The 26,702-nt window shown below is 41.1% G+C and overlaps 1 protein-coding gene and 1 long non-coding RNA gene across 9 annotated transcripts in view; one reads left to right on the top strand and one right to left on the bottom strand.

Moving 5' to 3' along the window:
* LOC137480525 (uncharacterized) overlaps positions 1 to 26,702 on the bottom strand; it is a 50,803-nt gene that overhangs the window by 942 nt on the left and 23,159 nt on the right. Inside the window, exons 2-3 of the long non-coding RNA XR_011002946.1 lie at positions 16,285 to 16,370; positions 117 to 284 (exon numbers count right to left, since the gene is read on the bottom strand). This is a non-coding gene — a long non-coding RNA (uncharacterized lncRNA). The remainder of the gene's footprint in view (positions 1 to 116; positions 285 to 16,284; positions 16,371 to 26,702) is intronic.
* The window catches only part of DOCK3 (dedicator of cytokinesis 3), a 186,078-nt gene that overhangs the window by 139,315 nt on the left and 20,061 nt on the right, over positions 1 to 26,702 (top strand). For 7 of the 8 annotated variants that reach the window (XM_068201612.1, XM_068201615.1, XM_068201614.1 and 4 more), the window contains exons 28-44: positions 970 to 1,064; positions 2,550 to 2,625; positions 3,507 to 3,607; positions 3,883 to 3,941; positions 5,319 to 5,467; positions 7,729 to 7,814; positions 9,633 to 9,659; positions 9,782 to 9,877; positions 12,120 to 12,180; positions 12,665 to 12,758; positions 13,442 to 13,590; positions 18,223 to 18,309; positions 19,846 to 19,950; positions 23,766 to 23,907; positions 24,566 to 24,732; positions 25,262 to 25,348; positions 25,803 to 25,982. In XM_068201612.1, coding sequence (XP_068057713.1) covers positions 970 to 1,064; positions 2,550 to 2,625; positions 3,507 to 3,607; positions 3,883 to 3,941; positions 5,319 to 5,467; positions 7,729 to 7,814; positions 9,633 to 9,659; positions 9,782 to 9,877; positions 12,120 to 12,180; positions 12,665 to 12,758; positions 13,442 to 13,590; positions 18,223 to 18,309; positions 19,846 to 19,950; positions 23,766 to 23,907; positions 24,566 to 24,732; positions 25,262 to 25,348; positions 25,803 to 25,982 — 1,761 coding nt within the window. The remainder of the gene's footprint in view (positions 1 to 969; positions 1,065 to 2,549; positions 2,626 to 3,506; positions 3,608 to 3,882; positions 3,942 to 5,318; positions 5,468 to 7,728; positions 7,815 to 9,632; positions 9,660 to 9,781; positions 9,878 to 12,119; positions 12,181 to 12,664; positions 12,759 to 13,441; positions 13,591 to 18,222; positions 18,310 to 19,845; positions 19,951 to 23,765; positions 23,908 to 24,565; positions 24,733 to 25,261; positions 25,349 to 25,802; positions 25,983 to 26,702) is intronic. The other variant, XM_068201611.1, reaches the window with a different exon arrangement.

The following is a 26,702-nucleotide window of genomic DNA, read 5'->3' as shown; positions in this document are numbered from 1 at the left end:
CCAAGAGTACCACAGAGGCTGAAGATTTTTTATATTACTCTATTCTCCCATCCAATGTGGCTGTTATAATATTTTCAATACTATTTCTGGCATGGAAAGGCATTTTATTCACTCACCACTGTTAGACTTCAGGCAAAATGAGGCCAAAAGTCAAGAAGCTTCTAATGTTTTACTCTGAGCTCAGTTGCACCAAGATATTAATCACCACCCTCCATTAAGGCATAATGGTAGTATGGTTTTGAAGAATCCCTGGTCTGCCAGTTTCTCTGCTATTTTGATTGTGTCTGGAAGGAAAACAAAACAACAAAATCATAGTTTGCAAGGCCAACAACTTGTCATGTTTGATCCTTGCTCGGGTTCTGTACAGACATGGAGGTGCAGGTAGTCAAAAACCAGAAATGTCTTCAGGTTTGGGGATTTTTTTGGAAAGCAAACACCCAGCTGAATGTGTCTAAGAGCTCTTTGCTGCTGTGTGTTGCCAGAAATGGGATTTTCTGGTACTATTTTAGAAAGCCTGTGTAGGAGTTTTATAGGGCTTGGGGGTATGGTTAATTCTCAAAATGTGACGTAAGTCCAAAGAAATTTGGACAGATAAATTAATAAAATGAATGCAATTAAAAAGTGATTATGAGTCCAGTATATTTGAAAATAGCTGCAAATTGACACGGGCACTGTGGGTGATAAAATGAGAAGTCAAATACAGTTATGCACATAGGGAAGATTTTCGTCTACTGTAGAAGTGAAGATTTTAAAGAAGCTGGAAGTTGGATATTAGACTCAAACAAAGGAATAGAGCCATATTCCAGTGTGTGTTGCTTTCATGTTTCCAGGTGAACGGCCTTGCAACACAAAGTTCAAGTAGAGCACACTTAGCTTAATGAGGTCCACACCGCTGTCTTTCTTACAGTCAAGGAAATAGATTCACTTGCAACTGCTGCTGATTTTTACATATTTTTCCCTGTGTGACAGGAGTTCCTTCTGAAGATTTTCTGTGTGTTTCGGAACCTGATGAAGATGAGTGTCTTTCCTCGGGACTGGATGGTGATGAGGTTGCTCACCAGCAAGTAAGTAGAGGAGCAGGTATAACATGTTGCCGTTCTGTGGCAGTTAAAGCCTGGGGGCAGTGTTTTTCCTCAGACTGAGATGTGAGGATCGAGACAGGAATTCTGGAGTGCTCATCCTCATTCTGCTGTTGTTTTAGCACACTAGACCAAACCTGTGTGTTCGTGGGTTTGTTAAACTCCAGCAGTATTCTCAGAGGCAGGAGTTAAAAGCAGAGCTGAAGGAGCTGCCCTGAGGGTGAGGGGCTGAGTGACCCAGCAGCTCCAGCACACAGGGTGAGCCCCGCTCCCCACACCAAGGCTGTGTATGAGCCTCTCCCTCCCTTCTCAGGGAATCCCTGCCTTGAACATCTGATTTTTCCCATGAACATCCCTCTGTAGCCAAGCAAGGAGAGGCTCTCGGGTATTCTGGAAAAGGGGGAGCAAACCCCAGCCATGACACCAAAGCATTACACCGAGTTCCTTCTCAATTCAGTTCTCATCTGCCATTTTAATGCTCCATTTTATCTCAGTTTCTTGCTTCTGCTGGGTTCAGTAGTGTGCCCTTTGGATCAGCAGCAGTGTTGAACACAGGGTGGCTGGAATTATCCACTAGTTCCCTTAGCTAAACTGGCTGTGGAATTCCCACTGACTGAATGACAGCTGGAGCGTTCCCACTCTGAGGAAACACCATGGAAATGCTCCTAAAGGCTGCCTGCTCAGCTGAGCCGAATGCTCTGTGAGTCCACCCTGCTAATGAGAAGTGGATTTCAGTAATTCAAGAGTAAAGATTCTGTGAAGTTCTGTAAGAAGAAAGAAATCCACCTGAAACAGTAGCTCCCTCAGATGCTGCAGGTTACCTGGTCCCTTGGGCATCATTTTGCCACAAAGCTTTAGACTGACAGTTACATTTAGCAGTGCTGCTGGAGTATTGCTTGCATGTGAATCAGAAATGTGCTCTTCTTTTGATACTACGGTTGCCTTATCTACACGACATTTATTAATTCCTGAATCTATCATGTGCCTTCACTGCCTCTCACAAAGGTATATGTAGCCACCAACAAAAAATAACACAGAATCAAAAATTGGCAAAATACTCACAAATAACTTGAGTTGAATGAGTGAGGTAAAGGACCATTGTATAGACAAGAACAAGGACAGCTCAAACTTTTTGAGTTACTCCCCTCTGGGGAAAAAACCTTTCTGCTGAGAACAGGAGGAAAAGGAGTGTATTATTCCATTTCCCTGGTGGCCATATGGCCCAGCCATGCAAAATAGACAGGATTTTAAATGCTCATGTGTAAATTCTAAAAGTTACAATAGCAGTGAAAGTTCATAATCTTGTATTAAAGAAAGAACAGTGACTTGTGTGTAAATATCGCAGAGATTACACAAAGAATGCACTTCTCTGTACCTGTAGTAAAACCAGCACCACCAACCACTGTAATATGCTGTATTCCAGATTCAAATGCTCTCTTTTGTTTTTTTTTTCTTTGTTTTTGGCTGCAGTATCATAGTTACAACAGTTCAGTACTTATCTTCTGCCCTGCATAAGAATTTCACAGAAACGGACTTCGATTTTAAAGTAAGAATTGATTCAGAAAATGTTCTGACATCTTTTCAACCAGCAGTAACAAAGGAACAGGAGCTGCCCTCTCCATTAGCTGATGATATTTGCAGCATTCATTAGAGTGTCTGTCAGGAAGATGAACTAACTGATAAAGGTCAGGAATGAAATCTGCTGTGGAACTGTTGGGAAGTAGAACAGATACAGTGTGAGATCAAATCAGGAAAATTAAGTCCCTCATAAAGGAAACTAGTAATTCCATAAACATGGGGCTAATGGAGCATGCTGTCTGATGGATAATGCAATGTCAACTCAGGCAGTGCTTTTCCTGAAGTTGGGGCATTCATGAGCTTCCTCTCCCAGAGGTCTCTGGCTGATGACACAAAACCTGGAGGAACACAATCCTGGGGAGTATTGTCCCTGTGTCTGATGTAGTTGGAGATGGGCAGCAAGTTCAGTGTTAGTAAGGAAGAGCTGCCAGACATGCACCTAGGGACAAGTGCACACACCAAGCTGGCAAAAACCTCATCTCTTTGGGAAAACAGACCAAATTATGGGGGGTCCTATTCATGATATAATTTGATCTCTGGGGATTCCTGACAGATAAAATCTGTTCAACCTACAGAAAAACAATTTTAAAGTTTGCTAAAGTCACCAAGTTTATTCATTCTTGGGCTCTGATGCAAAGAGGAAAAGCCAGTGGCATTGCTTTTGTGGGGGTTTTAATTTCAGGGTTTAAATAATCCATTTGTGCCTTTAAGAGTTAATTTGTATCTCCATAGTAAGAGACATATTGATGAAGTTACCCCTTGATTACAAAAAGGAGTCTATGTCTTTCTCCACTTATTTAAAACTTACTCTTGGGGTGTAATGTTACAAAATTCCTTTGCTTGTCACAGGTGTGGAACTCTTACTTCAGCCTGGCAGTTTTGTTTATAAACCAGCCGAGTCTCCAACTAGAAAATGCCACACCACCTAAGAGGAAGAAGATTCTGGATAAGTACGGATATGTTTTGTTGGGTTCCCACCTCAAAGAAGAGCCTTCTTTTCCTTCCATAAGTCTCTGTGGTTTATTATGAAACCTGGGGTGTGGAAATGCCTGAGAAATGAATAACTAGATCTCCCAATACAGCAATCAGTGATTAGTCAAGTTGTTTAATAGTCTTACATTGACATAAATGTGAATTGAATTTTTTTAACCATTTGATTATTTTTGCACATCACTACCTTGCCAGTTTTTGTTCCCTGGGCAGCTGTGTCTCTGTTCTCTCTCAGGTACGGTGATATGAGAGTGATGATGGCCTATGAGCTCTTCAGCATGTGGCAGAACCTGGGTAAGGCTCTCCCTCTCTCACTTGACAACCAAAGCCAAAGGAAAACCCTGTTTCTGTCAGATTTAAATTTTTTTAGTGTTTTATGGCATCACAGAATCCTTTGTTTCTCTGAAGAGAACCACTTCTCCCACCAAAACTCTCTTCTGCACTGTATTCTAGAGGAAAATAACAAAATGTTTGCTGATAGAGATCAGAAATCCAAGGATATGAGAAGGGGTGAATCACTAAGAGAGCAAAGGAGTGACACAAGTCAGATTGGATAACTTAATAATGTGGCTGCAAAATATTCACCAACCCAAATACAAACATTTTATGTGTAGGAATTTAGGTAGGAGCTGCTATTCAAAAAAACAAAGATGACAAATGATGTCTGATATTCAGCTGAAGGGGAGCTACCTGTGAAATGCTATGAGTAAAGGAGATTTTGTAATCTCTGAGAAAATATGTAAGAATCTGGAGTAAGAGAAGAGGGACCATAATGCCGTCACAGTGTTTTCCCTAAGTGCACTTGATTAGTTTGTCCAGTCCTGCTTTCTACAGCTAAAAGAAACAACAAAACACAAAAGAATATAAACCCAAGGCAAGCTGGACAAAGTTCAGACAACAGTCAGGAAGACTACAGAAGCAAGAAAACTGAATAAGCCTGATTTATCAAATGATGCAGCCAGAACTGGTCACAGTTCAAAGGATCTCTGTGGAAAATAGAAGGCCCTCCAAGGTAACAGAGATCCAATACCCAGAAAAATAAAGTGGACAAACTCTGCTGAGAAGCAAGAAGCCAGTTTTGGATGTGGAGATGCAGACATTTACCACTGGATGCTGTTCAGATCAGGCTTTGTTGAGTTTCTCTCTGCAACAGTGCAGTAGTGTGGCTCAAAAGAGGCTGTCAGCAAAGTGCCTCGGGTCCCTCCTGGAGAAGATCCACTTGGTCCCAGTCAAGGGCAGTTAGGGAATCAGGACAGCAATGGGGACCAAGAGCTCTGTAGTTCTTTCAAATCTAAAAGTGCTCTATTAAGTACCATTGTTCTCACCAGCCCTTTCAAAATCTTCATGAGCTGGAAGTACCCTGACCTCTTTTCCCCCATTAGTATGTTTTAGTTGGGTTACTTTTGACAGTTTGAATTCCTTTGCAAAGTAAAATGCACTGACAATTTTGCTAAAGGCTTTCACAGTGAAATTAAATATGCTCTTAGAGACTTTGCAAGAAATAGTGTAAAGCAAATACTGATATTTCATTCCTTTTCGGGAAAAGAATGTTTGCTTTTGTAATGCTTATGCTTATTACTGTGTAAATGTCATTATTGCAAGGGTTCTCTATTTTCTCAGTGACAGATAGCAAAGGCTTTTACTTAATTACCATTGTTTTGTGTTGTACAGGTGAGCACAAGATTCACTTTATTCCGGGAATGATTGGCCCCTTTCTGGGTGTTACACTTGTTCCACAACCAGAAGTCCGGAATATCATGATCCCAATCTTCCATGACATGATGGACTGGGAGCAGAGAAAGAATGGCAACTTCAAACAGGTGAGGGCACTTCCCAAGATTTCCTTTCCTTGCTCTCTCTGTCTGCAGTGTCCAGCTGGAAGCAAGGAGTTTGTATTTTTTTATTTGTTTCTGACTGTGAATATGTCATGTAAATATATATAAAATAGAAAATTCAAGACCTAATTCACAGAACTATCACAAGACCCCCAAGATTGTTTAGTGCAAACTGCATTCCCCATGAACATGGGGAGGAGGAGGGATGTGTTCAGCACATCACTTACGGAGAAAAGAGTTTCGTAAGTGCTGGGCTATCGCTGCTCCCAGTGGTTTCACTTAGATTATTAGTCAGCCATTAAATGGGTCAGACTGAGAACCAAAAATGGGGACGGAAAGATTTAGCCAGTCTTTGTGAAAACAGTGCTTTCTGCTGCTCTGTCTTCAATTTGCAGCTAGGAAGTGGTATTGTATAATTAAATCATTATACCATGCCTTGAAACAGACTTTGTAGCTGTTTTCATTTTCAGAAATCGCAGCAGCTCTCTGGGAAGGGTTAAGTCCAACAAGAACCGTGCACTTTCTACCTGCTGTGAGCTCTGATTGCAAATCAGGGAGAGGAATCTTCATCTTTGTTTCCCAGTCATGGTCAAAGAGTTGCTTAGATTTTCCACTGCAAACCAGATCCCTGAAGTGCAGAGCATTGCTAATGAAGGGTGGGTTTGGTCTGGATCCTCGGAGGACAGCGTTCCATTGTCATTGTGCTGGGGCAATACTGGGGGCCAGTGTCTGCAGAGAAGTGCTCTGAAGGAGGAAATCACCACAAAATTATCATAATTCATATGATTAGTTATTTGCACAGTCATTAAAATGCCAGATCTAATCTATCATTCCAGGAGAATAGCAGACCTTTCCCATAACCTGATCTATTATAGGCTGTGTGGAAAAGTATTACCAGGAACTTGTTTTTCTTCCTCTTCAACTCCCATGATTGCTACAATGGTTATTATTTACTGTTATTATTATTGCAATAGTATTTTGATCATAGTGCTCTTTCCACTGGTTTTAGCATAACAATAGAACAGTCTTTCACTGGAATTTACGGTAATAAGCATCTACAGTCACCTTCGAGTTTCTGGGCCTATTTATATTTTCTGTATCAGGATGAACTCTTTGTAATCTTCATTTAATTTTTATATTCACTAATGTATTTTAAACTACAGCTCCAAGAATATTTCTTAAATTACCCGTGGAGCAAATTTCCACACTGTTTTATTAACCTTCTACGGTTAAAGATGAAATAATCATCTGTATTAGTGATTAAATAAATAGTTAACTACTCCAAAAGGTAATAAACCTCATTAACATTATCTGCTGGAACCAGGCAGTTATTTGCTTTCCAGTATAATGCTGGATAGCTGGACACAGGCATTACTGATTTCTGTTGTCACTGTAGATCACAAACAAAGGGAGTTGTTTTTTTTTTTTTTTCTAATTCTGAGCTTCTCTTCACCTTTGAAATATTCAATTGTTTGTCAGAAAATATAAAAGCCCTGAAAATTCATTTTCAAGCCCGTTTTTAATTTTCTTCAGTAGTTCATGTTTTTACAAGGTTATTTGTTCAGCAAGGCTGGATAACAATACAGTCTGATTCAGGGATGAAATCAGGTCTCCCTTTAATAATTTGAGCAGCAAGAGCACCAAATCCATTTGTGTGCCACTGGCTGATTTGTTTTTCCTTCCCGTCTTTACTTCCTTTGCAATTTGGCAGCTGAAAAAATGTTGAGATGGTCAAACTATGCTTGTCTTTAAATAAAAGTAATCCATATTTCTGCAAATAGTTTCAGCCTTTAGGAGCCTCTGTCTTCACTAGTAGTGAAACTGTCTTCTGCAAGATTTCTGACTTCATGAAAATGTTTTTATTTAATGTTACATACATCAATTTCTGCACTTGAATCAATTTTATGAGAATATCTGATATCACACTTGATATTTAGGGTGGGAATTAATATGTATTCAAAATCTTTCTAAGAGAAACATAATGATGTTGGTGTGGCCCTTTATAGAAGTGAAAGAAAAAGCTAAAGTGCCATATAGTCATAGAGAGGCTTACAAAGTGGGGTTTAATGAACAAATAATCTTCTAATATGATGATGCCTGGGTGATTGCAAATCAATCCCACCAGCAGAACCAGCACAGCAGAGCAGTGGTGCTGGATGTGCTGTTATAGTTCAGGATCCAGTCTACCTGATGTGCTGGTTCACTGGAGGAGTCTCTGAGTGATGGATTCGGTCTCCTTCCTGCAGGTGGAGGCCGAGTTGATCGATAAGCTGGACAGCCTGGTGTCCGAAGGAAAAGGTGATGAGAACTACAGGGAACTCTTCAGCCTGCTGTAAGCTTTGCCAGTTCATGCTCCTCGTGTTGTGCGGGGCCATTGGAAGAGTCAGGCACTGATCTGTGCAGCCACCGAGCTTTGGGGAGGGCAGGAAAGGGCTTCCTGGCAGGCTTCCATGGAATGGCTCAGTGAAGTAGTGCTGGAAGTAATGCAGAGACCTAAATTCTTCTCTGTCTTCTCTCTGTGACATCTAATAAAAGGCTGCACAGGTTATCATCCTCCTATCAAAAATTCATTTGCTGGAGGAGCCGGGGCCCTTCTCTTTCCATCGCAGTGAGTGAGAGCCTGGTCTCAGGACTGTTTAAAGAGACACTGTGCTATCTACAGAGTCAGGCCCTGTTAGAGCAAAGGAGATTTTCCTCACCATTTTCCTTTCTTTGCTTCTATTTTTGAAGGCCATGTTTTGGTTGGTTCAGCAGTTGCCAGTTGCTTCCTCCATTGTGACACTGCCTTTCACACCAACAGTTCGTACTCAGAAGGATAAACATGAAGATTTTATGTCTGACTTTACACTTCACTACTTTTGATTACTGATTTCTCTCCAAATTTCATTTTGAGTGTTACTAGTTTATTTCAGAAGGAATTATTTCGAACTCTTGACAGTCCAGAGCAGTTAACCCAATTTTTTTAATATTCCAGTGAGCCAGAGAGATCATTAGCAGAATTCTAGCCATATACTCCAATTTTACATGGCCCCCAATAGCACACCGGCTGTTTGAGGCATAAACCTTTGTTTTGCTGGAAACAATAATTCTATTTCTGAATTTGCAATTGCACATTCATTCATTTCAAGCTAGATAAGCCTGCCTGCCCATCCCATGTGCTTATCCTCAGGAAGTATGGAAATGTATTCAGTTTGGATTTGTGTATATACAGCCTTGGGAAGTCTTGGATCTTATGTGTACAGATAAAGTAAGTCTATTTCAGGGATAAAGGAAATGTCTGTTCTTTTTTTTATTCACGTGGCAAGAGGAATAGTGTGCCTTTGCTACACTTGAAGACATGCATTACCTGAAATGTTAAGAATTCAAGGGCTGTAGCTGTTTACTCATGTTTAGATAACAGTGATTGGGTGCATTACCAAGAAACATAGCCTGGAATTCCAGCAACCAGTTAGTTTATATTTCCCACCAAGTTGTCTGAGAACAATATGAGGAGACAATTTGAGGAAAAAATTCCACAAATTAGTAAATGCTGTGTGAAAAAAACAGTTGACCCTGAATTCTGCTGTCTCGACTAAACTGCTGAAAAGGGAATTGGCTCCCTCAGCTGTAAATAATCCCAGAACTGAAGAGTTTGCCTCTTTGGAGGATGTGACACCCAACAGAATTTCTTCCCTAGAAGTGGCAAATTCTTTGACTGGAAATCCAGTTTCAGGGAAACAGGCATGTAAATTTGCTTTCTTTCTTCACTTTTGAAACACTATGTTCCTTGTTCTTGTTCCAGCCTTCTCTCTTCCTTCACTACTGTGTGGTGCTCACGCCACAACTCTGTGGGGCTCATGGGTGCTCACTGTGCTGTCAGTGCTAGGCAGGAGCAGATTGCTTTTATTTCCAGTTTAAATACAGTGTGATTCAGGGTTGGTTGGTTGCTGATTAGGGATGAGCAAAGAAGAAATATTTGCAGTAGGTTTGGACTCCTTTTCAGTTTCTGACTGCTGCTAGCAGTATTTAAGCTACAGGTAATTATGTGGAATCAAGTATTGCCATGAGTGTTGCTCTTCTTCATATCTGTTAAATGGCAGTGTGAGGATATTTTCCCTTCTCCTGTCAATTCTGTAATTTCCTTGTCTTTACTTCATGCTGCCTGGAGTAGAACCCAACTCTTTGGGCCTTATCCCAGGTAAGATGCTAATTCTTCTGGAATTTGTTGTATGAGGGAGAAACCAAGTTGTCTGTATCAGTCTGCATGCCCTGCACCATTTCTCTGGAAGCCTCACCTGCTGTCTTCCCATCTCCAAACAGTTTGCTGGAGAAGATTGAGCAGGAAACTTGGCGGGAGACTGGAATCTCTTTTGTCACGTCCGTCACTCGGCTCATGGAGCGTCTGCTCGACTACAGGTATCTCACAGCAGCAAGAACGTGTTCTAAGCATGAGAAGTTTGTCGAGATACGGTACCAAATTCCTACAGGGAATATTTTTATTGACTGTCAAGCTGCATGCATGCAAGCCAATACGTCACTGCTGGGTTCTGAGCAAACATCCCAGATCCTCGTCTCATTCTTGTGTGCTCGTTCCTGATAGTTTTGTACTGAGGTTTATTCAGGTTGCTAAAACATTAATTCCTTCTATCACTGAAATCATCTCACCTAATTCAGCAAAATAGATGTTAAATGCAAGAGCGATCCCCAAAGCCTCGTTGAACCAAGGTGTGCTGAATGCCTCATCCAGGCCTGCAGGGCTGGAGAACTTCCATCTGGGAGCTCTGACACATCAGCCGGTGGCTCATGAGCAAGATTTCACTATAAATTAGGCAGCCTTCTGTTGGGGAAGATGAAATAGGAAAACCTTATAAATATGATTGCCTATTTTCCAAAAAGATTTGGAAAATACAGACATTGAGATAAGAACTAGATTTGAAATAACAAACCTTGACTACTGAATAACTAGAAAACAGTAGTATAGCCAGGCTGAAAGCAATCCCCCCTTCTGATTAAACGCCCTTTACCTGCAGATAGGTCCAAAGGTCAAATGGAATGCTCTGTCTCACCCCCAATGTATGGTTCATCCCACACCTGTGACCCTCCCCTGCAGTATCAGGTATCTGTGACCCCATTGGCCCAAGTCCTGCTCCAGCCCACCTTGAAGCCCCCTGATAAGGTGTGCCCGAGGGACTGGACGCTCTCTTGGACCTTCCCCTGGGACCCTCACCTGCAACCCTCGCTCCCTCTCTCTCCCTCTCCCTCTCTCCCTGGGCCTGCCACGAGTTGCGCCTGGCAACTCCAAGCAGGGCCTTTCCCCCTTTTAATAAACCACATCTTCTAAGACCTGACTTCAGAGATCTCTCATCCATCCAAACCGTCCTGGAGACCCGCGCTCATTACAGCCTTCGTTTAGTTTTAAACTGAAGTTTGCAGGACTGTTGTGTCAATGCAGCTGAGCTTTGACTTAGTTAGAAGGAAATATTTCAACTTTAGATTTATATATACACACACACTCAGAGGGTTTTTTTTTAATAATAGATAATTTGAACCTATATAGAACTGCCCCAGATATTTCTATCTTTAGCCTACTGACAGGAGTTCAAATAGTTTTTTCTTCTGCTGCTGCTCATTAGAGGTGAAACCCTCTGACTAAGGCTGGGTGTTCTGCAGTCCCAAATCCTTTTCTGTACTTTTTAGTTTGCTCTTTTTGTTATCCCTACCACCTTGATCCAATCTCCTGGTTTTTTCCTGGCAACAACTGCTCTACAACTACTGTGCACAACCAGGTACTGGAGACACATTTAAAGGGAATGCAGGGGAGCTGCTTGGGGTTTTTGGGGGGGCAGGGTGGGGGGTGTCATGTGTTTTTGGTTTCTGTTTTTTGGTTTTTAATGATAAACAGCTGCCAGCAAGGCAGCTTTGACACACAGATACACATTTCCATGCTTAATTGAGAAACACATACCAGTTTTTAGTTGATTTTCAATCTGCAGCTGATTTGTCATTCCCAGAACAGGGGACTGGAACGGGGCATTGGAATTTGGAAATACACAGGCATTTCTTAGAGTCCAGCTGCCAGTCAGTAGCTGTAGTAGATGGTTTGCTGTGTCACTGCTTTAAAAATTTAGTCTCTTGTATCGTTTGAATAGAAATAATTTCTAAAATATTCCAGAAACCAAAGATAAATTTTGTGATTTAACTTACCTATGCAAAAGTTAGAAATCTAATCTTAATCCCTCAGGTTGTATCCTTGTGTGCCACACCATGCTGCAGAGCTGCATTTATGGAAGCCAACCCTTTGACTAGGACTAAATGTTTGCATATGGATAAATAAGAGTTTTTTACTTTTGTAGTAGATCTTGCATTCGGATTATTTTTGACCACTGTTATCTGATTTTTGTTCAGATTCTTGTAAGAAATGAAGGAACAGTCATTTCAGGTGCTTGTTTGCAGATGCAAACTTGTAAGGGGACACTCAGTTCTCACATCATCTAAGCCCTAATATGGAAATTTTTCTTAGAGGAATTTTATAAAATAAAGTATATAATTCTCTGTTGTTTGTCATCCAGGGAAAGTCTGGAAGATAAGATAGCTTCAAATTTATTTTAAAAGGCCTGTTTTTGCAGATATTTGCTTCAACATTGTTCTGCTTTTTTAGGGACTGTATGAAAGGAGATGAAACAGAAAACAAGAAGATTGGCTGCACTGTTAACCTAATGGTAAAGATGTTACCTTCATCTCTCTGTGGTACTGTGCAATCTCATTGAAACTGGGATGGGAAAGACTGGGATAGGAATCTGTGTCAGGCCGGTGTAGCTTCAGAATCCAAGCACTGGGGTGACAGAAGAAAATGATGAGGATTGTGAGGATCCTCTGGAGGCCTCTGATCTAACTCGCTGCTTTAAGCAGGGTCAGATAGGTCAGGCTCCTCAGGGCTGTGTCCAGCTGAGTTCTGTGTATCACTGTGACACAGGTTCTACAACTTCTCTCACCTCTTCTTTCAGCTTTTGACTACCTTCATTTTGAAAAAAAATCATGCCACAGTAAAATTAGTGGGTCAGATCAGTGTGAGTGTGAAAAGAATTATTACTTATTTCCCCCACTAAGAATGTGTTCTCTTTTCAATAACTTTCCACATCCACAGATGCTGCTGAGTGCTTGAATGAAGAGTCTCAAGAGTTACAGCTGTTTTTTCTTTCACAGAATTTCTACAAATCTGAAATTAACAAGGAGGAGATGTACATCCGCTATATCCACAAGCTTTGTGACATGCACCTGCAGGCTGAGAACTACACAGGTGAGAGAGACATTCCACAGTCTGCTTGAACTCCTCGTGACACTTTTAACTCTCCCGATGTGATATAATACCTGGCTCATTCTTTTGGAAAGAATTTGCATGAATCAGTTATGGCAGTTGGGAAGGCAAGAAGCTGAGGCCCAGTTCCTTTCCTCAAGTTAAATACTGTCTGTTTATGCCCATACAACCACATGATTATTGCATTACACTTCCAATTTTACATTAAAGTGTTCTTTGAAGAAGATGGATTTAAAAAAAAATCACAACAGTGGAATAAAATTTAAAGGAAGATTAGCAAAACCACCATTATGTTATCACTTGTCATATTTCCTCACCTTGCAGTGCTGAGGGAGCACTTGGAAGGTGTATGGACTCTAATGCTGTGTTGTCCAAGCTCTGTTCACAGCTGCAGGCCCCAAATCTAGCTACAGATCTGAACATTGACTGTGCATTTAAATCAAGAAGCTGGTAAAAGAAACTTGACAGATTTGTACCTAAAAATCATGTGCTGCTATTTTAAGTAATTGAATAATTTAATGATCCTGTAAGAGTTGAGATTTTTTTTTTGCAAACTATAGATCAGAAATCACAGAGTGTGTCAGAAGCAGGTCTGTGACCTTTCGGTATTGGCTGTGTTTATTTGCTGTCATTGATTCAGTGCTCCATAATTGCCTTTCCTACAGAGGCTGCATTCACTTTGCTTTTGTACTGTGAGTTGCTTCAGTGGGAGGACAGACCTCTGAGAGAGTTCCTGCATTACCCATCTCAGTCAGAGTGGCAACGTAAGGAAGGTCTGTGCCGTAAGATTATCCATTACTTCAACAAAGGGAAGGTATGCCAACTTCTTCTCTCTTCCAGCAGCTTCCTTCCCTTTTCCTGACTGACTTAGGGCTTGCGAGCCATCATCTCAGTTCAGTAGTCTGGAAGTAAATTTGTATCAAAAGGGTTTATAGCATGACAAATTGGCTCTCTGGACAAAAAAAAAAAAAGATGAGAAAAGGCATTTCATTATGTATGGCATTTGGAATGGATTAGATGGATTAGGGAGGCCAACAGGACAAACACCAGAACATTTTTAAACCTTTAAACCAAGCCTTGGATCAGCTGATGTGGCAGAGTGCTGTTCCTCAGCTTTTGGGGGTGGGATTGCATTTTGTAGCTGTCTATGCAAACTGCTGTGCTATGACTCACTTGAAAACTTGTTTTGTGCTTAACCTACACATGGAAACGGCAGGCAAATGCTATAGGGGGTCTCTTTATTGAAAAATATTTAAGTCTTTTCAGTGTCACTTATTGTAAAGTCATTTTCAATTAAAGTGCAGTTCCATCCACTGCACAAGAAGAAAATCAATCCATTTCAATTTCATATATTGAGTATGAGTTTTCTACAGTTAATTTTTTTTTCAATTATTGCAGAAGTTGATGTTTTAGTCCCTTGTGTCGTGGTGTTTTAGGAACATTTCAGAGGTGAACTTTAAAAGTTACATCATCTATTGGAGTATTTTCAAATTTTTCCCTTCTCTAGGAAAATTTCTACGGCTTATGTTCTTGGGAGATAACATCTGTATGTGTGCTTTGATTTTGCCAATGACAGTGGCATTAAATCCAAATGTGAATTGGTTCTTATGGGGCTGCCATTCCAGATAATTAATTCCTAGTCCTGGTAATAGGAGTTGCATATGGCAGAAACATTTTTTAAAGAACCTGCAGAAAGAAGTCACATTCCTGTGTGAAGGAAGAAATGGCCCACTTTTGAGGAAGTGATTTAGAAATTTTTTTTGTGTGTGTCTGCCAGAGTTGCTCTTTTGTGATAACACTGCATATGGTTCTCTCATTTCAGAAATTTTCAGGGATTTTCAGACTGCACTTACAAACAAATAACTGGTTTGTGCAAATATTGCAGTACTGTACTGTCTGACTAGACAAAGATGATAGAGGCACTGTGGAAAGCAAGAGAGCCTTTCTTTTTGACAACAACGGGGAATCCATATACACAGTGAAGTGGAGTAAAAATTGACTGATGTCATTAGGCTGTAAAACTCCTAACAGATTATAGAGTGCTAACCTCTTGAGGTTTTCTCCCCACTGGATGTTTCTGGAGTTACTTGATTTGTGTTTTAATCGTCCTTTATTACAAATGGTAGCTGAATGATTAACTAATCCACTTAAGCAGTATGTATGTCACTCAGACTATGGAAGTGAAGGATGCTGAGAAGCCAAATCCTCCTTTTCAGCACTCTTGTTCTGTGACAGGGAACAGCTCAGGGAATGGAAGAAACCTGCTTCCCTCTGCTTGTGTCTGACAGCTTCTTTCTGCACTGTCCTGAGATGGTCCCTCCTCAGGTTCTGCAGAGCAGGATTTGCTGTTGTCCTTCAGTTGCGTTTCCAGAGTTCCATTTCTCATGCTGCTCCTGGCCTCTTCCACCAAGTGAGGGTGTCAAGGCAGAGTGTAAAGGCTGTAAAAATTCTGCATTTGTTTTTGGGAGAATTTTCTCAGGACAGGAATGAGAGGAAAACTGCCCACAAGGGTGTCTTGTGACATGCCAGTGGCACAGCCCGTGGCAGGCCTGGGATGCTGCAGTGGGTGCAGAACTGCCTCCCACCCTCAGCAGCGTCAGCAGCAGCCCTGTGCTGGGAAGGAACATGGTGTTCCAAAGCCCTTTTAGCCTTCACTGGCCATGTGCCCCTTTCTGCTGATTTCTGCTCTGCTGTGAATTGGTTTGTGGCTCAGCTGGCAGTGTGTGCAAGTACATAACTTAAACTGAAGATATTTTTAACCCTCAGTTACAGTTCTGACCGTTAAAACTCAAATGTTCTCTAGTTGAAGACATCTTTGAATGGAACAGTTTGAACTCGACTGATCATGTTTCTGCACAGCAATAGCTCGAAAGCTACACAGCCCTTTTCTGTCCAGTTCACTGCTGGATTTATTGACTGGCAATTCTGAGCAGCTCCCACCATGGCACTGCAGGGTCTGTTCTCTCTAGTGCAGCCAGGAGCACACAGAAACCCAAAGCAGCATTCCCAAAGCACTTAGTTTTTGATCATGTGCTCCATACCCAACACTTTATATCATTTCTCTTGTGTATCCTGATGGAAATCATTTCCAATAGAAATCTGCACACTGGGATGTGAGTAAATAAAGGCTGGTATTCAGAAGGGTTGATTGTCTCTACCTATGCCCCCTTGTGTGCAGTCAGCTGAGGGTTGCTGGTGCCATAGAAGAAAACAACAATAAATGCCCTATGAATGTGGCTTTCAAGAAATACACAAGATGCAAACACATCACAGGTCAGCAAAACAGAAAGCACTAATGAGGAAAATTACCAGTGGAGACATCAGGAAGTTATTTGAAGAGGGAAGTGGCACTTGCATGTCTCTTGGAATTACATATTAATTATCTGTACTGTGAAGATGTTACTTGTTAGCATCACAGACTTTAAAACTGAAGCTCTAGTGACTTGGATATCCATTCATTCCTTTTCCTTTGTACTATCTACAAATCATTTTCTCTTTAGGAAGTTACCTGTATGTTGATTTTCTTCAGTTCTCTATCTCATCTTGTATCTGCAGAATACTCAGGTAGCACAGTGGAATTTCTTGTTGTGGAAACTGAAAGAGAGAGCCTGAGTTAGGATGACAGGAATGGTATCAAGGTTCACGTAGAAGAGGTAGTATGTAGCGAAATCAGATGTGGTTATATGTTGTTAATTTAATTGGCATCAGAAAAGGAGCATGAAAAGGTTACATCCCTCAGATCACCTGGAGGGAAAACAGCTGGTGAGATTTCTGCTTCTGTCCAGAAGACAGATTAGAGAGTTAGGTAGGCTTTAGTCACAGCATCCCATTTGGAAGTAAAACTGCTCGCACTCTCTGTGGGGAAAAAAAGCCATTTATTCCTGGCTAGATGTTTTAGAAGTGAACATAGTTCAGCTGAGGACTGAAAATCTATGTGTAAGAATGTGCTGTAAATCTCTATAAAGAATGTGCTGCAACCATATAAAATGCAGTGGTGTTTGAGTTTGCAAATACAGACACTTAACTGACTATGGTTGATCTCAGTTCAGTGGATCAATTTCTGTGTCATGCATTTTGACAACACACAGCAAAAATCCCGTTAATTTGAGATCACAAATACCTCACTAACATTCAGAGTGGTCAAGAAACTGGTCTTTCAGTTCCTTTCCTATTGTGTCTATTGCTTTGATCTAAATAAATCTCAGGCCTCCCATTCTCCCAAACTACAAATATTATCAGAATATCAAATTGATTCTGGTACAATATTTTATTTAGCAAGTTTTTGTTGAAACTTTTGTAATTAAATTAAGCTAAAGAGCTGTAGTAAGGAAGTGGTAGTAAGGAGAGAGCAGACACTACAAATGTGAGCTTAAAGGGAAACACTGTAAACTGCTTCATAAATTAAATCATACAGTAGAGATTCACTTTTTTTATGTGAAGGTACATGTAACCAGAAAAACTGTTTCCATATTAAGTGCTAATATTTTACATAATTGCTGTTAATGACTGTTTCCAAAAATTTACAATATTGCTATTAATATTCTTAAAACTTAAGGCGATAGTCTAACTCACACATCAAATTTGTTTTCACTACAGTGTAAAACAACTGGCAAATTAGCCCAGTAATGCATATTAAAATTTATCCGGTAAAGGTTCAACTGGTGTTCTAAATCCTTTACCATAAGCATGGTAAGAAACAGCCACTCCCCCAAAAGGCTTCCAGTGTGTGCAGGTAAAAGGTAATGGAAGAGGAGATGTCAGTGTAAAAGGAGCTCTCTAAAAAGCCACTTGAGGTAACAGGAGAGTCTTTCTCTCAGTGTGGGTGTGCCCAAAGTGGGTCTCTGTCCCTCCTGACCTCTGGGATGATGAGTAAGTGTGCTAGGAGAGATCCATTGTGTGGGACTGGGAGCTGAAGAAAAGAGTGTGGCTTTCTGAATATGGGTATTGATTCACTGCAGTAATGCAGGTCAGTTCTGAGGATGTTATGTGTATTGGAGTGTTCCCACTGCCTGACAGTTTGTGCTTTCAGTGGGAAGGAGCAGCCTGGGAAGGGGAGCGCTTTGCTGGGGAGCCAAGCCCTAAATCTCTACTCCAGGGAGTAGAGACGCAAAGGAGCTGTTGGGGGTGGGTTGAAGGGGTGTCTAGCACAAAGAAAAATTGTTAGTTTTATTATCTTTCTCCAGATAAGTTCCCAGTCTCATAAATGAACTGTCAGAACAAGCAGTATGTGTGTGTAATTTCCACGGAACATATGCCTCTGTTCCCATCATTTAGAAGGAACTGATCTGCTATTTAATGGAAATGGTTTCACCGCATTGCATTTTCACATCTAATCTCTGCCATTTCATACCAAATGAATTCCCAGAACTGAGTTTCCGTATTGCTCTCAGCTGAGCTGGCAGTAGCATTGTGTTTGCTGTGAGTGTGATTTGCTTTGGCCCCGCAGAGCTGGGAGTTTGGCATCCCGCTGTGCCGAGAACTGGCCATCCAGTACGAGAGCCTCTATGATTACCAGAGCCTCAGCTGGATCCGGGTAAGTGGCAGCACTTTCTCTCCTTGCAGACTCTTACCTCATTCCCCAGAGCATTTTGCTCTCCTCTCAGAGCATTCTGAATTTAAAAAATAATCACATTTCCTAAGGAGCTCCATGCATTCACTGAGACGCCTTGCCATTGATTCATATTGATGACTTTGTAGGTCCACTGAAATAATTCCAAGGTCTGGTAGCGGTAAAGTCCTGTGAGTATATGAAGACAGCACACACACACAGGAGCTGGGCTTCCTATTGCAATGACATATTTACATATATTTTTGCATAAAATATCCTATTTTTTAATACGTATTTCATTTTAATTCCAAAATAATCAAGGACAGCTTGTGCCTCAGTGAGATAAGATGAACGAGAGAGAGAGAATGAAGAAGACAAATGTTTATGGCATTCTTACCAGTTTACAAGGGATCTGGTCCTCTCGTACACCCAAACACGTGATGAAATCAGGGCACATTTGCAGCATCGTGCTTTAATCAGAAAAAGCTGAAGTTCCCATTATTATTTAAAAACTTTCAGAATGTGAAAATAGTTCATCTCCTCCTGTCCCCTGGGGTAGCATACATGTATCCAAATTTGAATTTTATGCTGCATGGATATATGCAGTGTTTTAAATTCTCTTTCTAAGAAATCCAGTTTATTTTTATCTGAAGACACCTGTCTAACAAGGTCTGATAAACTGCACTTCTGAAGAACCTGTTTTCTCCAAAGTGGCCCCAAAAGAGAGCACATGACCAGCTTGGCTGTGCGCTCTCTGTGCCATTCACATCACCACCACATTCCTTGATGCTTCCTGCAATGACTTTGGGACCTTCTCCCTCCTGGAAAGGGAGTTAATGCTTGTGGTAACTGACCACAAACCAGGATGCAATATTGCAAGTTAGGGTTCCTTGCAGTGGAAGTAATGGTGTCAAACTGGTTCTTCTCCTTGAAGAGCCACCTTTAGCTACAGTGAAATTCCTGGGACCCTTTCAACGGAGGTTCAGTTTGCCAAAGGGTCTGGAAAAAAAAGTCCTTTTCCTCTTTCCAACCACCTTTTTCTTCCATGTTAAACCTTCTGGTGCACAGAGCTGTAGATTTAATTTTGTTTTATACTTTTTCAAGCCCCTCAACTCAATTAAGGCAAACCCAATTAGATGTAGTTTTCCAGGCAGTGGTATGGATTTTGGTCTGTAGGAGAGACTAGGACACTGTGAGCCAGGCAACATGGATCTTAATCTCAGCTTTGCCATTAATTCTGCAATGCAAAGAAAATTGCATGCAAGACCAATTTAAAATCAGATAAACCAGGAAAAATTCATATGTCATCTTCTAAAATGTGAAATGTGTATGGTGATATTCTAGTCTGTTCCACCATGCAGACTGGTTTAATTAATAATTTTTATCTTTAACAGAATTTTGGTCTTTTCATAAAAAATCGCAGGGGTAAAAGAGTAATATGATATTTTAATGAGTCTTGAGATGTTAATGTTTTAAGTGCAACTTTAAGGGTCTGATAGCAGCTATCTCTTTCCTCCACAGAAAATGGAAGCTACCTATTACGACAATATAATGGAACAGCAGCGCTTAGAACCAGAGTTTTTCAGAGTTGGTTTTTATGGTCGAAAATTCCCATTTTTCCTGCGGGTAAGCCACGTATACAGGATGTGACAAAGTGACCAGGCTCAGAGTAGCTGTTAAGGCTTTGTATTTTTGTTTTGGAGATATGATGACTACTATTCAGCATATTTTTTTATGCCTGCACAAATAAAAACATTTTTCTAGCTGAACTGAAGGACACGGTCCACTGGGAATGTTCTTGGGAACAGAGATCAGAAATTTGACTCACGCCACTGTGAATTTTTGATGAACTGCAGATGCAGCACAGATTGCCTCTATATTAAGCAAAATGCTGTATTGCAGCAATGTTGGGTCATTACAACTAATTTTCATCATCTCAAATTATCACACTTTAAAAAAAGTCTCACTTGACAGAATTCTAATCCCAGTCTGATGACTCTTATGCTGTGTGCAAGTGAAAATTTCCTCTGTTCGACAAAAGCCAAACAGCTTCTTTGGACACATCCTCACTTGGAGCTCATTGGCTGCTGGTGTACCAATCCACTTAAAAAGTGAAATTTTCTTCTTTTCCTAATGAGGAATCAAACTTTAAATGGGTATTTGTTTATACAACGTCTTGTTGCTAGTTTAGAGCAAGGAAGGAATATAATCTGACAAGTGCTTCAAGAGCTGCCTGCAAATTGATGGCAGATGCCATTGACTGTGACAGGACAAGGTAACTGGAAGCTTTCAAGGACTGGAGGAGGTGCATGGTTTGTGTTCTCTTTGAAGGAATGGTTTGACAAGAGGTGGCACCAATCAAGGTACACAGGATGAAGCCATACAAAGCCATACAAAGAGGGCAGCATTTTGAGAGCTGCCCTCTTATACTCCCCTCTGATTATGAAGTTGTTTGTTGGTTTTTTTAACAAGGATTTCAACACTGGGGTTTAATTATAGTCTTTTAATGAAACACAGGCAGGGGTAATGAAGGCAAGTTGAAATTAGTCAAGGAGAAGAAATACCAGTGCATAAAGGGTGGTGGTTTCATGTCATTTGAAGGTGAACAGTGCCAGAATCAGAGAATCACAGAATCATTTAGGTTGGCAAAGACCTCCAAGATCATCGATCCAACCTTTGACCAATCACCACCTTGTCAACCAGACCATGGCACCAAGTGCTATCTCCAGTCGTTTCTTAACACCTCCAGGGACAGTGACTTCATCACCCCCCTGGGCAGCCCCTTCCAATGCCTGACAACCCCTTCCATGAAGAAATTCTTCCTGATGTCCAGCCTGAATGTCCCCTGGTGCAGCTTGAGGCACTTTCTTCTCCTTATGTCCCTTGTTCCCTGGGAGCAAAGCCCGATCCCCACCTGGCTACCACGTGCTGTCAGGGAGTTGTAGAGGGTGAGAAGGTCCCCCCGAGCCTCCTTTTCTCCAGTCTGAGCCCCTCCTCCCTCAGCTGCTCCTCACAGAATTTGGAATGCAGCACCATGAAGCAGTGTGTAGAAGACCCTGCAGCGGAATCCAAAGAAAGGACGGGTGCTGCAGTGTGAACCTAGAGCTGCCTCATGAAGATTCCAGAGAAAACTGACAATTCCTGGTTTTTATATCTAACAACAAACAGCGAGTGACAGCACAGTCATCATGGCACACAAGCCTTCCTAACATCTGAAGTACTGTCAGTGACTGGAGCTTATCTTTCTGTCTTGTGGATCCTCACTTTTATCTGGGATCCTGCATGGCCAAGATGTTTGACACGGCTTGAGCTTCCTGTGCTCAGCCCTGACTCTTTGCAAAGTGCTGTAACAACGTGGATCCTTGGCTGGAGAAATTACCAGCGAACACAAGCGTACATAATTATAATCCTTGTTAATTCTGCAATTATGTTTGGTAGCAGTACTTCTGATAGCAGATTACTAATGTAGCAATCTCATTAAAAGTCATCCTCCTCCTTTCTCTCCCTAATGATCCATACAGCACACACACTGTGGAGCACAGACTAAGCCCATTAGCAGTCACATCAGCATGGATCACACTGTAAAGAGATTGGAAGCAGCTATTCTAGAGAAGAAAACGATTTACATGGATTTAAAATCTTCAAATGGATACAGGAGTGATTGAAAGTGATCAAATAACTCCAAGCCCTTTTCTCATGTATTTTGCTATTGCTGTATAGCTTAAGACAGAAAATAACCACTTCTTTCTGTATCTTTGATTTTTGAAGACCCTTTGTGTAGAAAAGTCATTGTTCATGTTTCTATGAATTCTGCATCTATTTCTAGCCTTTCAACATAAGTAAATTTAAATTAAAACTGTCCATATCTTCCGTCTACCAGAAGTTCAAGTAAGGCCTGACAAGCCATGTTTTGAGATCTTGTGCTGGCATCTGTCTGAAGTCTTATTAAATTTAGCTTTGAGGTGTTTTTAGGGCATTATTTTTAGAAACACAATAACTTCATTTATAGGCTTACAGTTAGTTCTCTAGATTGCTGCAATCAAAAGCTAAAACAGAGAAAGCAGTGTCATGAAGAGATTCACCTTCAAACATGGGCTCACTCCAAATTTAATAATAGCTGCAAAGTTTGAGCATTACAGACTGAACTGTCAGGATTCATCATGTGATTCTTCTCCCAGTCCACTGGTTGCTGTGACTGATGCATACAAAGTGACACATGTCACAGCCAGAACAGGAGATCCTTTCCATAAAGTTGAAATGCAAAGCCAAAGAGAACTGAACTCCTTGCCTGTGTTTTATGATCTGGTTTTGCTACTTTCCCTTCGATTTTGCTACCAAGATCAAGAATTGCTTGGCCACATCCCCTTTCCAGAGCAATTAAAAACAAATTCTTGAATACACTGCAGCCTCTAAATGCAAGAAATAAAAAACTGTTCTTGTTTATTAATTTTGTAAATTGTTTTGTGAAGGTGAAAACCCTCCCTGTTATTCTAGTTATTCTAGGTATGAGAGCTTAAACTACCAAAATTAGAGAATTTGCCTGCTTTGCTTGGTCTTGCACTAGGAGATACTAATACTGATGAAAATTGTGGTTTGTGTGAGGGTTAAGACACTGGAATACAATCTTCCTGACACTAAGGAATTTAGAAATACTGTATCGTGCTGTTTGGAGTTAGGAGATGGCTCAAAAAGCATCCAAGAACTCTGCACAAGTGGTTTAATGCCTCAAGAGTCATCTAAATGCAGCTTTCCATTATTAGCAGAAATGAACTTTTGTTCATCAAGAGGAAAGTGCTTTTAGGGCTGAAGGGGAATTTGTTAAGTGGCCATTGAGAATTCTTGGTAAAGCTTTTCTGTATTACTGTGCTATTGCCAGGGGAGTTCCTGAGCATGTATTGTTCAACACCATCAGGGCTGGGTTGTATGGCTGTGATAATACAGCAGTGATTTTTGTGAATAGTTTGTTGCAAGTTCTCTCTAAGGAGAACTGATAAAATGATAAACATATATTTCCCTCTGTTCTATCAGAACCTCAGGATTTTTACCCATCTGGTATAAATAGTATTTGACAGCAGCTTTCCCAGCGTAGAACAGCCAAGCTGGTGACATAAGTTTTAGTTGATACATTTCAGTATAGTCCAGTTAAATATAGTGCCTTTTCTGAAAAGCAGGTAAGAAGGGACCACAGGACTGAATGCTGGGTGTGCCTGAATCAGAGGCATTGTGCTGTTCAGAGATCGGTGGAATAGTCTCCTCATTCATCACTACTTCATAAAATAAATTGTAAATAAAAAGGAAGGGATAAAATACATCGACTCTCACATTAGCAGATTGCCACTGTCATTTATCTTTGGTTTTCAAGAAACATTTGATGTGAGATAGAAGTTAATAGAATTTAACTTACTTTTAAGGACACTAATTTAGGCTTGTCCTTCTTGCAGAACAAAGAATATGTGTGTCGGGGCCACGACTATGAGAGGCTGGAAGCCTTCCAGCAGAGGATGCTGAGTGAGTTCCCCCAAGCCATCGCAATGCAGCACCCAAACCACCCTGATGACTCCATATTGCAGTGTGATGCCCAGTGTATCCTTCTGAGAAAGGGAAAACTCTTCCTGGAGCTGGGGCAGAGCACAGAGGCAGAGCTGGGTATGCACAAAACTAGACCCTGTCTGCAGCAGACAGTAACTGGTTTGTTGTGGGACATGGTGTTGGAGAGTGGTGAATTTTTGTTCAGGGAGTAATGCAGGTCACGTTCCATGTGGAAGGGAAAGGGCTGCGCTTGGTCATATCCATGTTTTAATGCTTTACCAACAGACTGGCATCACGCACAGTGTGTGTCCTTAGGAGTATTCCTGATATTTTCCACTCTGCTTGTTTTTCTTACATCGGTATTTTACTTTTTTGCAATTTCCCTTTCTTTAAAACTGTTGAACCTTTTTATACCCGAGGCTTTGAATCTCATTCTTCTCACTGGTCACCTGTACTGGGATTTGGCACACCCAGTACAATGCTCAGTGCATTTAAGGACTGAACCACATCGCATTTCAGGGGACTGCAGGGACTTTGGAGAGCTTAGTCATGGAACCTGCACTATTTGGCTTCTGAGAGAACAGCGTGGATTCTGTGCAGGATTTGAACCATAATGTCACTGTCAGGAAATGGAGCCTCCTGTGTGGTTGCTGTTTCCTATTTGTCTTTCCTAACACATGGAGAAAGCTTTCTTTGACTGCACAATTACCAGATTTACAGATCTATGCAGTGACTCCCATCCCTGACAATATCGACGTGCTGCAAATGGACCGTGTCCCTGATCGCATCAAGAGCTTTTACCGCGTCAACAACATCCGCAAGTTCCGCTACGACAGACCCTTCCACAAGGGCCCCAAGGACAAGGAGAACGAATTTAAGGTAGAAGTAGCAAATAAGCTGTGTTTAAGTGTTCATCTCTTCAAGGTGAATACTGTCTTTTATGCTGATGGAGCCTTTTAGGTAATCCTGATTTGATAGCCAAAGGTACTACAGTAACTCAAGTACCAGGTTAAGTCCATGGTCTGATTGAATATTGCTGAGTTCTGAGCTGCTTAAAGCATTGTCCAATTTAAAGGTGTGTTATTTTAGTGCCCGGAGACACTGTGTGTTTGGCTTGACTTTTTTTTTATTACTGACACATAGGTCTACAATGTCTTTTTGGGTCCCATGACACAACTGGTGATTGGACGAGTTTTAAAAATTAATAGAAATGTTGAATGTGTTATTTCAAGCATACTGAATTCCTGTTTTGTTGTTTAAGTGACTTTCAGGAAGACCTTCTACAGAATTAATGCTTGGGAGGTTAATGCATTCTTTTCTGAGCCTTGCCCCCTTTGCACTTGTAGTAGGAGTACAGAGGATGTGGTTGTGATTCACTGTTCCTCACAGCCTCAATTACTCCTTGCAGAGCTTGTGGATTGAACGCACCACTCTGACCCTGACTCACAGTTTGCCCGGGATCTCTCGTTGGTTTGAAGTGGAGAGAAGAGAACTGGTAACATTCACAATTCCTATAATTGGGGGCTGAAATGATGAGTTACTGAGGACACGGGATAGGCAGCTTAAAAACTTGTTAGGCTGAAATCTTGCAGTTTAAAATGGTGTTTACCAAGGGTTAAATACATCCTTTTTCTACCACTTCATCTAAACAATGGCTGAATGTAACCAGGGGAATTGTATTAGCTAACAGTATAGTGGAGACAGTGCCAAAAGGATGGAATAATTACATTGCTGCCATGTCTTCGCTATATAGAAAGACATCTGTTATTGCAACTGAGTGACCTGAAATCCAGCCAACAGAGGAGTTTGTTAATGTAGCTAATTTTCTACAAAGCAGTAAAAGTGAAGGGAGCTCACTGAACAATCCTGGAGTACCATTTTATTACAAGGAAGATAATAAATCTCAGTGAAGTGACCGTGGAAATAAAGTATATTTTATTGCCTTTGAGGTTGAAGTAAGTCCTTTGGAAAATGCCATTCAAGTGGTTGAGAACAAAAACCAGGAGCTGAGGACACTGATAAGCCAGTACCAGCATAAACAAATGCATGGCAACATTAATCTTCTCAGCATGTGTCTGAACGGAGTGATTGATGCCGCCGTTAACGGGGGAATTGCGCGGTACCAGGAGGTGAGCCAGGCTCTGTTTCTCATTGACTATCACCCTTCCTCAGTTTTATTTGCATTTCTGTTTCAGTTACAGTATGGCTTAATAGGATAAGGAATTCTCACGTGCATTCTCTAAAGATGGGGTTACACCCCCTACTCGGTTATTCTGCATCAGTGCTTGCATAGCCACATGTAAGGAGGCTCCAGGGGTGGAGCTGGGATCTCACATGGAAATGGGTACAGGTAACAGTGGGGTTTCTCTAAGATGACACTTGGCTTACCTGGAAGTCCTCACTTGGCAGGTAAAACAGCGAAGCAGCTTTTTTAATACTGCTTACATTATAGATTCATTTTGCAATAGCAGCTGTGGGACTGGCGGTAACTGATTAGGTCTGGAATCAGGAAGAACCGCTAATTCACGCTACTGAACCATTATCTTTGCTGATGGGCTAATTTCAGACTCACTGCAGAAGTAAAATGATGTTAAATACAACATGTTATCCAGCATAATCTCTGGCAAGCTGTTACTTAAACTGAGCATTGCAAAAGGTAGGTTTAGGGTAAAATACTGAAAAATTGCAGCAGTGGTTCAGGAATTGGGGATGTGTCTTCGCAATGGAGCCAGGGAGAGAACGCTCTTCAGGCTTTACGTTAGTTGCCAATTTACTCCCTAAATTCCTTTAGCTTTAGGCAGTTATGTGACGGAAACTATAAAATTCAAATAACTGGAAGATACAAGGCT

This window comes from Anomalospiza imberbis, chromosome 11 (assembly GCF_031753505.1).
Source record: "Anomalospiza imberbis isolate Cuckoo-Finch-1a 21T00152 chromosome 11, ASM3175350v1, whole genome shotgun sequence".
Lineage (NCBI taxonomy): Eukaryota > Metazoa > Chordata > Aves > Passeriformes > Viduidae > Anomalospiza > Anomalospiza imberbis.
This window is presented reverse-complemented; position numbering and strand designations above follow the sequence as displayed.